This window comes from Bombina bombina, chromosome 5 (assembly GCF_027579735.1).
Source record: "Bombina bombina isolate aBomBom1 chromosome 5, aBomBom1.pri, whole genome shotgun sequence".
Lineage (NCBI taxonomy): Eukaryota > Metazoa > Chordata > Amphibia > Anura > Bombinatoridae > Bombina > Bombina bombina.
This window is the reverse complement of record NC_069503.1, coordinates 803,828,336-803,842,107: the sequence shown is the minus strand read 5'-3', so window position 1 is coordinate 803,842,107 and position 13,772 is coordinate 803,828,336. Positions and strand designations below refer to the sequence as shown.

The 13,772-nt window shown below is 38.7% G+C and overlaps 1 protein-coding gene across 1 annotated transcript in view; it reads right to left on the bottom strand.

Moving 5' to 3' along the window:
• The window catches only part of PTPN2 (protein tyrosine phosphatase non-receptor type 2), a 426,691-nt gene extending 424,177 nt beyond the window's left edge, over positions 1-2,514 (bottom strand). The window contains exon 1 of the mRNA XM_053714893.1: positions 2,287-2,514. Within this exon, the coding sequence (XP_053570868.1) occupies positions 2,287-2,361 (75 nt within the window). The 5' untranslated portion in view covers positions 2,362-2,514. The remainder of the gene's footprint in view (positions 1-2,286) is intronic.
• Between the last annotated feature and the right edge of the window lie 11,258 nt (positions 2,515-13,772).

Here is a 13,772-nt window from a genome sequence, read left to right as displayed (position 1 = left end):
ACACTGAATAGGGAAATAAGATGAGTGTGCATGTAAGCTCACTCCCTTAGCTGTCCCGGGACAGACATACCGATTTGCTGCTTAGACGTCCTTTAGAATGGGATGTGGCTACTGAGAAACTTTTGAGGTAAAATATCTTTCTTTTTTACATAGAGATGTTCAGGTGATATTTTCTAGTCAGCTTTTTACAGCTATGCTGCATCACTTTCAAGTGTTTAAACATTTGGGTATTATGGCCCCTTTAAGATATGTGTTCCATTTGAAAAGCTGGATACCCGATGCATCCATACATATTGATTATTGCTGCCCTTTAAAAGTCTGCGACACTCTAATGCAATGGATGAGCAGCAGTTCACCAAAACAACAAAGATCTTAAATAATGTTTGTTTTGAGTATATCCACACACAAACAACAAGATGATATATTTCTATTAATTAGTGTGTGTCAAAAGTGTAGCTTAGCAGACCAAACAACAAAAATGGATAAAGAAGCCAAACCACATGTAGAAATAGAACAAAAGCAAGTTTTTCTTAAAAAGACAATTAGTCATGTTTTGTTGTTGTGACATAAATGTCAGTTACTGCAGTAGTGATAATGCCAGGAAAAAAAAAAAAAAAAAAAAAAACAGGAGAAATTATTAAAAGGGACACTGAACCCAAATTTTTTCCTTTCATGTTTCAGATAGAAAGTTGATTAAAATGTAATGCTCTAATTTACTCCTTTTAAGCAATTTTTCTTCGTTTTCTTGCCATCTTTATTTTAAAAGCAGGAATGTAAATCTTAGCAGCCAGCCCATTTTAGATTCAGCACCATGGATAGCGCTTGCTTCTTGGAGGCTTACATTTACCCACCAATAAGCAAGCATAACCCAGATTGTCAACCAAAAAAAATGGTCTGGCTCCTATGCATCACATTCCTGCTTTTTAAATAAAGATAGCAAGAGAACTTAGAAAATGTGATAATAGGAGTAGAATAGAACGTTGCATGCTCTATCGGAATCATGAAAGAAAACATTTTGGTTTAGTGTCCCTTTAAGAAGTATAGCGGATTTTGAAGGGGGGAAAAAAAAAGTTACAAAACCACTAAAATGTAACTTCTTGTATTTTGTATGACAAAGGGGGGGACCACTATTTAAACAGAGTATTGTGTTGTTTGGCTCCCAACTTTATGGCATTATTCAATACATATTTGTTTACAATTACATGAGTTTGATTTCAATAAAAAGATATAAAAGGTTCCTGGAGTTTGATATATAATTTGGCCCCTTTTTTTATATAATGTTGCCATATGTAGTTAAAAATTAGCACAGAGTTTGATTATTTTAATTCAAAATGAGTGCCTTCTGTATATCCCCAGAGTCACCAGGGAAGCTACAAAGTACCTGATGTTGCGTTTGCAACATATTAAAAGGAAATTCCAGCCAAAATTGGAATGCAAACGGATGCATTTCAATTTTAAATAGAAGCATTTTTGTAATGTACTGTATATGTATTAGCAAAAATGCTTATAGTAAAAAGGTATAGCGGTCTCAAGTGTGTATTTACGTATTCATCTTGCACCAGTATTTTAAACACAGCACTTTCTCAGAGAGCCCTTGGTGCTTGTACCATTTGATGACGCTATTTGTTAATTTCTGACATGATACAAGCCCCACTGGTGCTCTGAGCAGCTGCAGTATTTAAAATGGTGCACAGAGTAGAACTAGCTATGTTTCATATGCATGTGCAGAGAAAATGCTACTACTAAAACAGTGATAATTTTTACTAGAAGCATTTTGCCAATATATGTATATTGCAAATATGATCCTATTCAAGTATGCAATTTATCTATGTGCATTTAAATTTTGAATTAGATGTCCCTTTGATTACACAACAAAAGTACCACAAAAGACGGGCTCTGTGATGGAGAAAAGGGGGACACCAGCATACATTTGTAAGGCCTTGGATGTAAAGTTGTTATTATAAAAAGTGAAGTCTCAGGTACATAGCAATGTATGTGTAGGGGATACAGCTTCCCACCCCATGAACGGTTACATCTTAAAAAACAACAAAAAGGGAGCAGTGAGTAAATGACGAATACAGCTTGACGTGTAAATCACTAAACTAGTAAGGTATTAAATACATACACAGATCACACCTGGCTATGGTATGTAATGATGTATTATAGGTGTCTGGATAACAAATCGCTCTAGGGCAATATCATAATACAGTAACTTCAGTAAGACAAACACAATACAGTGACTACGATTGCAGATACAGTCAGTACCGGAAAATAGTGTGCATTTACCCCATACAGTGCACTCCAGCGGTTCTCCTCGTCTATTTTGTTAAACTCCCTCTCCATGTCTTCTGCCTCCGTCATATTAGTAGTCACAGGAATATAGTTCACAGCCCTCCCTGAAGCCACATCTCTACCGGCACCTCTAGCTAACAAGCAATTGTAGCTCCAGGAAGAAGAAGAGTCAGCTAAAGGCCCACATCTGCGACATCAACCAATGCACCGGCCAATCGATTACGCCCCTTTCCGGTTACTATTACGCCCTTCGTGTTTCCTATTGGAACAAACATTATTGTTAACCCCTCCTCCAAGATTTTCGGCCAATTACTTTTTAACAATGACAGCTGATCCCGCCCCAAATTGAAGACACGCCTTATCTCGGAGATCCCCCGCAGACTTACAGGATGGTTTTGGAAGTGCAGGCCAGTGCGGCCATCATTGATGTGGGTTGTTAGAAATATATCATAAATAGACTAGGGTTTTAGTAGAAAATGAAATGTGGCAATATATTTTTAGATAGGAAATTCCAGTATATGTACACAACTTAGTGACAAGCAGCGCATGTTGTATACCTAAACAATAATACAGAACGTCAACTTAGCTTAATAGCATATTCTGTAAGGACTTTTGCTGGGAATGAATGTACTGTATCATTGATGCTCTTGACGCTTTCGGAGCTGTCACCTGTAACATTTTGTAAAAAAACCTATGGCGTCCAAATGTTTTGTTTTGTTTTTTGTTTCGGTTTCAGATAGCTTAACAATATTCATAGTGTGAACCAATAGGAATAGCGAATGACGTCACGGAATAGGATATTAAACTGTGTCCAATCTGTGGCCCTTTTTATCTGACCCTGCTTTTCTCTTCCTCCTACACTGCTGCTTCACAGAAACTGGTTCATTCGACTTCATATGAAGTTTATTTAGATGTATATATTTTTTATTTATTTTTAAGAAATGTTCAGCAATTAATAATATTTGAATATGGGCCTTTATTCAAAATGACAAGACACGATTGTTATTCAGTAGTGTTCATTACAAGAAGTTATAAACCTGTAACATCCATTAATGACGTCCAAAGTGACCGTGGAGACTTAAAACTAGTGTTATTCTACTTTATAACTCCATAGTATTATATAGTAATAATAATAAATATAATTTTATTGAAAGGCAGGAGGCTTCATATTTTTCATTAACTTCTGTACTGAATCCCAACAGCAGCAAAGACAGAGTGACATCATAACAGGTAAATTGAGCAACCACTAAGATCACAGCACTATAGGCCCAATGATCTAAAACTCAGATATAGGGTTTTGGATAGTGACTGGGCTTCTCTGCCCTCAGTACAGGACTTTTCATTTTGAGGCCTTCCCCTAAGGCTATAACAGAAGCCTCAGCCTGTCCCCACAACTAGCTGTGCCTTTAGTGCGCAGTCTTAAAGGGACATTAAACACTTTGAGATGGTAATATAATATGATAAATTGTATATAATAAAACAACTCTGCAATATACGTTCATTATTTATTTTGTCCTCTTTGCCTGTAATTCCATTCTGAAATTGTGAGCTTTTCAGTTCCTGTTAGAAATGGAAGTGCAGAACACTGTTAAATCCAGCACAACCATTGGCTGCACACTCTAGTGACCTATTTATAACTGACCCTAATTGGCTACAGCAGAGAAGGTAACACAAGTTACAACATGGCAGCTCCCAGTGTTTTAGACACACTAAAACTTTACACTTATTTTGTCACTTTTTAAACAACTAAGGAAACTTTAAAAAATACATCTACATGTTAGTCATGGACTAATCTTTTCTTTGAATGCTTCATTCTATCTAGCATGTATTTAGTGTTTAATGTCCCTTTAACCCACAACTCTTATATCGCAGCTCAAGATTATAGGTTTATTACACAAACTACAATGATGTTACACCAATGTGCATCAGAGATCTTACAGCTCCTACAAGAACATTTCTGGTCCTTTGAACAACGCCTGTGTGAGGTCTTTGAAACAGAACCTAAGAGCCAGCGAACACAGAGGCAAGGGCGAGATCTCCGGACTAGTGTAGCAAAGGGGAACATAATGGAGGGAGCCAAAGTCTTACCTGAAGGTGATCATATATCCCTAAAAGACAGATGCCCACCAGCAGACCCAAGTTCCAACTGCTTACAGAGCTATCGCTGACCCACTTATCCCTCCGCTGCAGAGCAGGGAGGCCTCAACCACGGAGTCACCACACTACACGCACACATCTCTCTTCCTTCCATGGCGTAATACAGCAATGGAACTTACCGATGATTGTGTAGTGCGGCCACACGAGAGGAAGATGTTGCATAATGCAGATATTCTATTGACTGAGATCATGGTCCTCCCAGTTGCATTATGCCATATGCCAGCGTGGAGTGAAAATGAGCAGGGTGTTACGGCACTAACATATGGATCTGACCGGAACAATAAGGTCCCACTGTGGCTAACACTTTCTACACAGAAGCCAGTCCACAACTACTTATGCAGAATGGCCCTTTCCCAGAAAGTTACAGAGACTGTCCATACGCCGATTAGCATAGCAGACGCCAGCTCTGTCAGGAAAACCGGAGTGAGTTACTGCAGATTGGGCATCGACTAATAATTTATTGGAATGACATCAATCCCCTGAGAAGCACAAAGGGTACTTAAGTAAAAGTTTGTGGGGGGCTGCTGGACATTTTCTCCTAGACATAGTTGATTTGCCCCTCTAGTAGCATACTATTTTACAGGGGAAATAAAAGGAAACAGTTTAATCTATTATAGCCTTAGATGTGTTGCCTGCTAATTAGGGATGCACCGAAATGGAAATTCTGGACCGAATCCGAAAATCCGGGATGCACTTGGTCGAAAACCGAAACGGATACCGAAAATGTATTTTTTTCAAATTAATTTTTTTTTAGTTTTTTTTTTTTTGCATAATTAGATCCAATAAAAAAAGCCCACACTTTTATTGAAAGTAACACACTAAAATCGGACAAAAATATCTTAAAACAATAATATGCTACACAATAATTTTACCAAGAAAAAAAAAAAACAGTCAAAAAATGCCATTTTCTGCCAAAATGTTTCTGCGACCAAAATTTAGGTGCATCCCTACTTAAAACAATTATAAATATCAATATACTGTATTATTCTTCATTTAGTTCTATGTAACATTATCATATTTAACAGTTGTTTTTTTACCAATTATCCAAATAAAGTATAGTCCTAGAAAACTAATTTTACCGAAAATAACAGGCAAAAAAAAGAAAACCGAAATAGCCAAAAATGCCATTTTCGGTCGAAACTTTCTGCGGCCGAAATTTTGGTGCATCCCTACTGCTAATATCAAGAGGGTATGCGGACATTGTCTTCCCACAGTTTTATCAATGTATGCCTTTGTATCTCTCATTTTTTACACTTCATATTAATAGTTGATGTTAAGCTGGAATGAGGCGTATTACTCTCTATACAGGTGTCTCAGTTATATATGTTCTATGACCTCCTTGTCCTCGCTGCATGTTTTTTTGTTTTTTTCTCTAGCCATTATGGGAGGTAGAGGTAAGCTTATTGCAAAACCCTTGTCTCAGCTGTACTTGAATTCAACATATTAATTTATAGGGTACAGTAATCTCCTAGAATATGCACATAATAAGGTGCCCCTCTAATTTTCTTTTATTTTTTATTAGTGTAATAAAAAGCAGATGCTCCACTAGGCTTATGTGCTTTACTTATAGGGATGTCTGCTCTTTCTAGCCCCTGCGCACACAAGGGACACTGATGCCCGTTTTACCTATATAGCCCTTTACATAGGTCATAATGCAGAATCATTTATAGTGGGAAGGCAGTCTCCTTGTAATACCCCAGTAAATAGTTAGTAGTATCTTTCCGCATTACTTTTAGACCTAAGGTTCATATCTAGAGTGTAACTCCCCGGAAAGGGTAATATATCCTATTGTCCGAATATACTCCCTCCTACTGATATTTTAGTTTCATTGTTTTGCCAATATATACACTGTCTGCATTAATAATAGTTTGCTAAGAGATTAAGCTACTTTTACTTACAGCGCTTGCTGGTAGCATGTTTATCTTTAGCATTTATAGACAGTGGCTGTAACCAAAACCTTATGTCCATGTTTTTTCTATATTACTTAGAAAATACTTTGTTTATATTTTATCAAGGGTCTAAGAGTGGCCCTATATATTCACTATGTATAAAGTGACCCCTACCAGGCCTCTCCTTCAATACATACTAATGTTAAAGGTCCAAGAGTGGCCATTAATTTCCTTATGGGGATTTAATCTTCATAAGCATTGACAATAGCAACTAGGGGTTAGATCTTACATCTATTAAACATCTATTAAATATCTATTAAACATAATATTTAAAAAAAATGAGAATATTATAGTTAATGAGTGATCATTTGCAATTACATCTAGAAAAGTCTAATTCTAATACCTATACCTCTTGTTGTTACTTACTATTACTGTTCATATTGTAATAGGAGAATAACTATGAATATGTGATCTGTTGTGTATGACATTTACCTGTTTTGCACTCTCTCTGTGGAAATCTGTAAGTTTTATATTCTCAATAAAAATATTATAAAAAAAAAAAAATTGCATGCTCTATCTGAATCACGAAAGAAAACATTTGGGTTCAGTGTCCCTTTAAGAGATGTTTATGTTGCTATTTAGAGTTTGTGATGTGGAGAAACTCCTACTTTAAAGTATAAGGTTAAAAAAAGCAGTGGATGCTGCTTAGGAGTCCCATCGCTTCAGGCAGTGATCATAAGAATTTATCACGATACGATCGGGATTAGTGATGCACCGAAATGGAAATTCTGGACCGAATCCGAAAATCCAGGATGCACTTAACCGAAAATCGAAAATGTATTTTTTTCCAAATTATTTTAAAATATATTTTTTTTTTTTGCATAATTAGACTATTTTATTAATTAATCTGAATTGAAAACCTGCAATCCAATAAAATAAAATAACCACACTTTTATTGAAAGTAACATACTAAAATTGGACAAAAATATCTTAAAGCAATAATCTGCTACACAATAATTTTGCCAAGAAAAAAAAAAAACAGGCGAAAACTGATAATGCCATTTTCTGCCAAAATGTTTCTGCGACCAATTTTCGGTGCATCCCTACTTAAATATCAATATATTGTATTATTCTGAATTTAGTTCTGTGTAACAGAATCAGATTTAAAGGGACATGAAACCCAACATTTTTCTTTCATGATTCAGATAGAGAATACAATTTTAAACAACCTTCCAATTTACTTCTATTATTTAATTTGCTTTCTTCTCTTGTTATACTTTGCTGAAATATTTATCTAGGAAAGGTCAGGAGCAGCAAATAATCTAGGTTCTAGCTGCTTACTGGTGGATGCATATATATATACTGATTTTCATTGGCTCACCCATGTGTTAAGTTAGAAACCAGTAGTGCATTGGTGCTCCTTCAAAAAAGCATACCAAGAGAACGAAGAAAAACTGATAATAGGAGTAAATTAGAAAGTTTCTTAAAATTGCATGCTCTATCTAAATCATGAAAGAAAAAAAATGGGTTTCATGTCCCTTTAACAGTATTTTTTTTACCAATTATCCAAATAAAGTATAGTCCTAGAAAACTATTATTATATTAGAAACAGTAAGTCAAGAAATTAACTCAAACAGCAGCTCTAGGCTAACATCACAATATGCTACACAAAAATTTTACCAAAAATAGGCAAAAAAAAAACGAAAACACAAATAGGCAAAAAAGCCATTTTCATCCGAAACGTTTCTGTGTCCGTAATGTCAGTACATCCCTAATCGGGATGATTGACAGCCCCTGCTAGCGGCCGATTGGCAGCCAGTGAGTAGGGGGCAACATTGCACAAGCATTTCACTAGATATGTTTGTACAATGATAAATGCAGACAGCGTATAAAACCCACCCAATAAACCCTTAAAAAAAAAACAACACTAACCCCCGACGATCCACTTACAGTTTTCGAAGACCGGACATTCATCCTCATCCAGGCGGCAGAAGTCTTCATCCAAGCGGGCAGAAATCCTCCTCGAAGCTGGCAGAAGTCTTCATCCAATACGGGCAGAAGTCTTCATCCATCCGGCATCTTCTATCTTCATCCATCCGGCATCTTCTATCTTCATTCATCCGGCGCGGAGCGGGTCCATCTTCAAGATATCTGGCGCGGAGCATCCTCTTCTTCCGATGGTCAACGAAGAATGAAGTTTCCCTTTAAGGTACGTCATCCAAGATGGCGTCCCTTACATTCCGATTGGCTGATAGAATTCTATCAGCCAATAGGAATTAAAGGGTAAAAAATCCTATTGGCTGTTGCAATCAGCCAATAGGATTGAACTTTCATCCAAGGATTTTTTTTTCATCCAATAGGATTTTTTACCCTTTAATTCCAATTGGCTGATAGAATTCTATCAGCCAATTGGAATGTAAGGGACGCCATCTTGGATGACGTACCTCAAAGGGAAACTTCATTCTTCGTTGACCATCGGAAGAAGAGGATGCTCCGCGCCGGACGTCTTGAAGATGGACCCGCGCCGGATGAATGAAGATAGAAGATGCCGGATGGATGAAGATAGAAGATGCCGTATGGATGAAGACTTCTGCCCGTATTGGATGAAGACTTCTGCCAGCTTCGAGGAGGACTTCTGCCCACTTGGATGAAGACTTCTGCCGCCTGGATGAGGATGAATGTCCGGTCTTCGAAAACTGTAAGTGGATCGTCGGGGGTTAGTGTTGTTTTTTTTTAAGGGTTTATTGGGTGGGTTTTATTTTTAGCTTAGGGTTTGGGCAGTAAAATAGCTAAATGCCCTTTTAAGGGCAATGCCCATCCAAATGCCCTTTTCAGGGCAATGGGGAGCTTAGGTTTATTAAGATAGGTTTGTATGTGGGTGGTGGGTTTTACTGTTAGGGGGGTTTGTATTTTTTTTTTACAGGTAAAAGAGCTGATTTCTTTGGGGCTACAGTGTAGGCTAGGTTTTTTTTATTTCGGGGGGCTTTTTTATTTTGATAGGGTTATTAGTAATTCTTTTTTATGTTTGATCATTTCGTTTTTTATTTTGTGTAATTTAGTGTTTATTTTTTTGTAATTTAGATAAATGTATTGTATTAATTTAATTTATTTTATTTTATTGTAATGTTAGGTTTTATTATAAGGCAGGTTAGGTTTTATTTTACAGGTAAATTTGTATTTATTTTAGCTAGGTAGTTAGTAAATAGTTAATAACTATTTACTAACTAGTCTACCTAGTTTAAAAAAATACAAACGGGTGGGAACTTTCGGGTGGCGTCCATGATAGGTTGCATATTTACAGGTAAATTTGTATGTATTTTAGCTAGGTAGTTAGTAAATAGTTAATAACTATTTACTAACTAGTCTACCTAGTTAAAATAAATACAAACAGGGGGGAACTTCTGGGTGGCGTCCATGATAGGTTGCATATTTCTCAGCTCTACCAATTTCCAGCACAAATCTATCTAAAATCTTCGCCTCAGTACTGCATCAAAAGCATTATTCGAGACAAGCTAGCTCAGTTAAGCATTCTGTATTGGGCATTACTATTACAGTGGGGCAAAAAAGTATTTAGTCAGCCTCCAATTGTGCAAGTTCTCCCACTTAAGAAGATGAGAGAGGCCTGTAATTTTCATCAACTATGAGAGACAAAATGTGGAAACAAATCCAGACAATCACATTGTCTGATTTGGAAAGAATTTATTTGCATATTATGGTGGAAAATAAGTATTTGGTCACCTACAAACAAGCAAGATTTCTGGCTCTCACAGACCTGTATCTTCTTCTTTAAGAGGCTCCTCTGTCCGCCACTCATTACCTGTATTAATGGCACCTGTTTGAACTTGTTATCAGTATAAAAGACACCTGTCCACAACCTCAAACAGTCACACTCCAAACTCCACTATGGTGAAGACCAAAGAGCTGTCGAAGGACACCAGAAACAAAATTGTAGACCTGCACCAGGCTGGGAAGACTAAATCTGCAATAGGCAAGCAGCTTGGTGTGAAGAAATCAACTGCAGGAGCAATAATTAGAAAATGGAAGACATACAAGACCACTGATAATCTCCCTCGATCTGGGGCTCCATGCAAGATCTCACCCCGTGGGGTCAAAATGATTACAAGAACGGTGAGCAAACATCCCAGAACCACATGGAGGGACCTAGTGAAAGACCTGCAGAGAGCTGGGACTAACGTAACAAAGGCTACCATCAGTAACACACTACGCCGCTAGGGACTCAGATCCTGCAGTGCCAGACGTGTCCCCCTGCTTAAGCCAGTACATGTCCGGGCCCGTCTGAAGTATGCTAGAGAGCATTTGGATGATCCAGAAGCAGATTGGGAGAATGTCATATGGTCAGATGAAACCAAAGTAGAACTGTTTGGTAGAAACATAACTCGTCGTGTTTGGAGGAGAGAGAATGCTGAGTTGCAACCAAAGAACACCATACCTACTGTGAAGCATGGGGGTGGCAACATCATGCTTTGGGGCTGTTTCTCTGCAAAGGGAATAGGACAACTGATCCGTGTATATGAAAGAATGAATGAGGCCATGTATCGTGAGATTTTGAGTGCAAACCTCCTTCCATCAGCAAGGGCATTGAAGATGAAACGTGGCTGGGTCTTTCAGCATGACAATGATCCCAAACACACCGCCCGGGCAATGAAGGAGTGGCTTCGTAAGAAGCATTTCCTGGAGTGGCCTAGCCAGTCTCCAGATCTCAACCCCATAGAAAAACCTTTGGAGGGAGTTGAAAGTCCGTGTTGCCCAGCGACAGCCCCAAAACATCACTGCTCTAGAGGAGATCTGCATGCAGGAATGGGCCAACATACCAGAAACAGTGTGTGACAACCTTGTGAAGACTTACAGAAAACGTTTGACCTCTGTCATTGCCAACAAAGTATATATAACAAAGTATTGAGATTAACTTTTGATATTGACCAAATACTTATTTTCCACCATAATTTGCAAATACATTCTTTCCAAATCAGACAATGTGATTGTCTGGATTTGTTTCCACATTTTGTCTCTCATAGTTGAGGTATACCTATGGTGAAAATTACAGGCCTCTCTCATCTTCTTAAGTGGGAGAACTTGCACAATTGGTGGCTGACTAAATACTTTTTTGCCCCACTGTATTACTGGATTAAATGCAGTTTTCAGCTCTCCGGCAAGATCAAGAGGTTGCAGCCTACTATTCTAACCCCCTGGCAGGGCAATTATTTGCAACTGTCATTAGGAAGCAGAGATGACCCGCAAGACTCTGCAAGTTCTCATAGCAACACGACACCGCTTGTAATTGCTACAACATTGCTCACCATGTTCATGCCCAACGCCTGCTCCCACATATTCAACATGGAGATCCCATCAATTTTTTTTGCAGAAATGTGCAACATGCTCCTGACCCATCACCCTGCATTTGAAGGCAAGCTCTACCCCGCATTTGATAGAAACGACACCTACTTGGTTCCGCAGCCCACTTGTAGTGAAAGCATCCCGTTGGAGAGTAGAAGTGGCGGCGTCCTGGGCCCCGGCGTCTGCACTCTACATCTGATAGGTATGTGAGGGATCCAGGACACAAGATTAAAGATGCGGCAAAGCAGCACAAGAGTAAGCTGGTGGACAGAGCGGCGGCTGCTCTTAAGAATCCTACTTGTCTACCTCAGGCCTGCGCTCTTGCAGCTGCTGACCACCTATTAGATGCTGAGCAGCAGGGTAAGGTGAAGGATAAACACATTCTGCAAGTGCTGCTATCTCGGCCACAGGAGAGGGTCTATAAAAATACTTCAATATTCATCATGTCCCCATTTACTATTGCCCAGAGACCGGCTGTAATTCCCGGGGACCTGGGACAATTCCCACCTTCCTTACAGGGGCTATATACCCATTACCGCACAGCTACACCATTCCTCAAGTGGGATCCTGGAAGTATGTGGGTCCTACAGGATAGGGGCTGCTACCTATTTTCACTACATGTCGCGCGGCCTGCGTGCCGTTGTAGGGGACTGATGGAGATTTATTTCAGGGGGCATGCCATCAACTTGTCTGTTTAACCTGACAGTAAAAACGGGATGCGTATTTGGACGCTCACTAATTCATCTGTAGCACCTTGCTTTTTACACACAGATTGGTGGACATGAACATGAGGTTGTTAATCTTGCTACATGTTTTGTGATATAACAGGCAAATGTGAATCTCTATTGTGGGTTTCATCAATTTTCTAGTCACACAAAGCCTTTTCGTAATTGCACAAATTGTAATATGTTGTCAGGTTTCACCTTTCTACTCCACCTCTCCAGTACGCCCACTCTCTCCTGATTGGATAACTCTCCTTAAAGACACCTGTGCAGCACTCAACCTGTGCTTAGTATTGTTTGTTTATAGGATACTAGCTCTGAAGTTACTCTAACGTTCCCCAGAGGTTTCCAAGAAGCTTAATTCTTTCTTTTGAGACTAATTTCTACTCTCACCGGACTTATCTAACAGTGGTGTTCAGGAGAATACCTTGCAACTGCAAAAGCCTCTCTCAGTGCGGTAATATACTTTCAACCACTTTATTGAAGTCCATTCACTTACCGTCTTCTTACAGCACTTCTGCCTTCTCTCCCCTAAACGCTGCCTGTCAGCACTACACAACTCTGCTGCAGCGTGACGTCACTTCCGGTTTCTCCGGCACCAGCTTCAGATCACTGACAAACAGCTCCGGACCAAGTCGCACGAGCCTGCCACTAATACAAGTTTCAGGTACCTTTAACTGTATTACAATACCGGACAGTATACATTCTGTTCTCTTGCTTGCTACATTGCCTAAGCTGCTGCTTAAATACGAACTGTGCCTGTGTTTAATCCACTTTGTGCGGCTGCTTCCTCCTACTGTGCTTCTATGAACTTTTGCTACTCAGTTTAATATGTTTGGCTTGTTTGCTATTAACTTGGAACATCTGTGATAACATCACCTAAAACTCTCCTACAGATTATACTGTGAGGTTTGTTAATTTCAACAATCTGAGCATTATCACATTGACTGAGGAATATCCTTTTCACTCATAGAGGATTATATCAGTTAAGTGAGACATTCCACATATTTTTAGGTACTGCAGTTGCGTTCCAATCCTGATTCTAAATAGTTACCTTATATAATACTAAGCCCTTAAAAAAATGGAACCAGCAGACCTACGCCAGATTGTTTACAATTTAACTCAAAAAGTAGATCAATTAGCTCAGGGATTACATGACCTCCAAATTGAAAATGCATCCTTAAGAAGTATCATAAAAGACTCTTTAGCATTAAATGCTACTCAGACTGAAGCGATTATTGAACCACAGATTCCTTTCCCTGACTTATTCTCTGGAAACCGTAAAAATTATAGGCAGTTTAAAAATGCCTGCTACCTCCTCTTCACCATGAGACCTAAAACATATCCCACTGAGAGA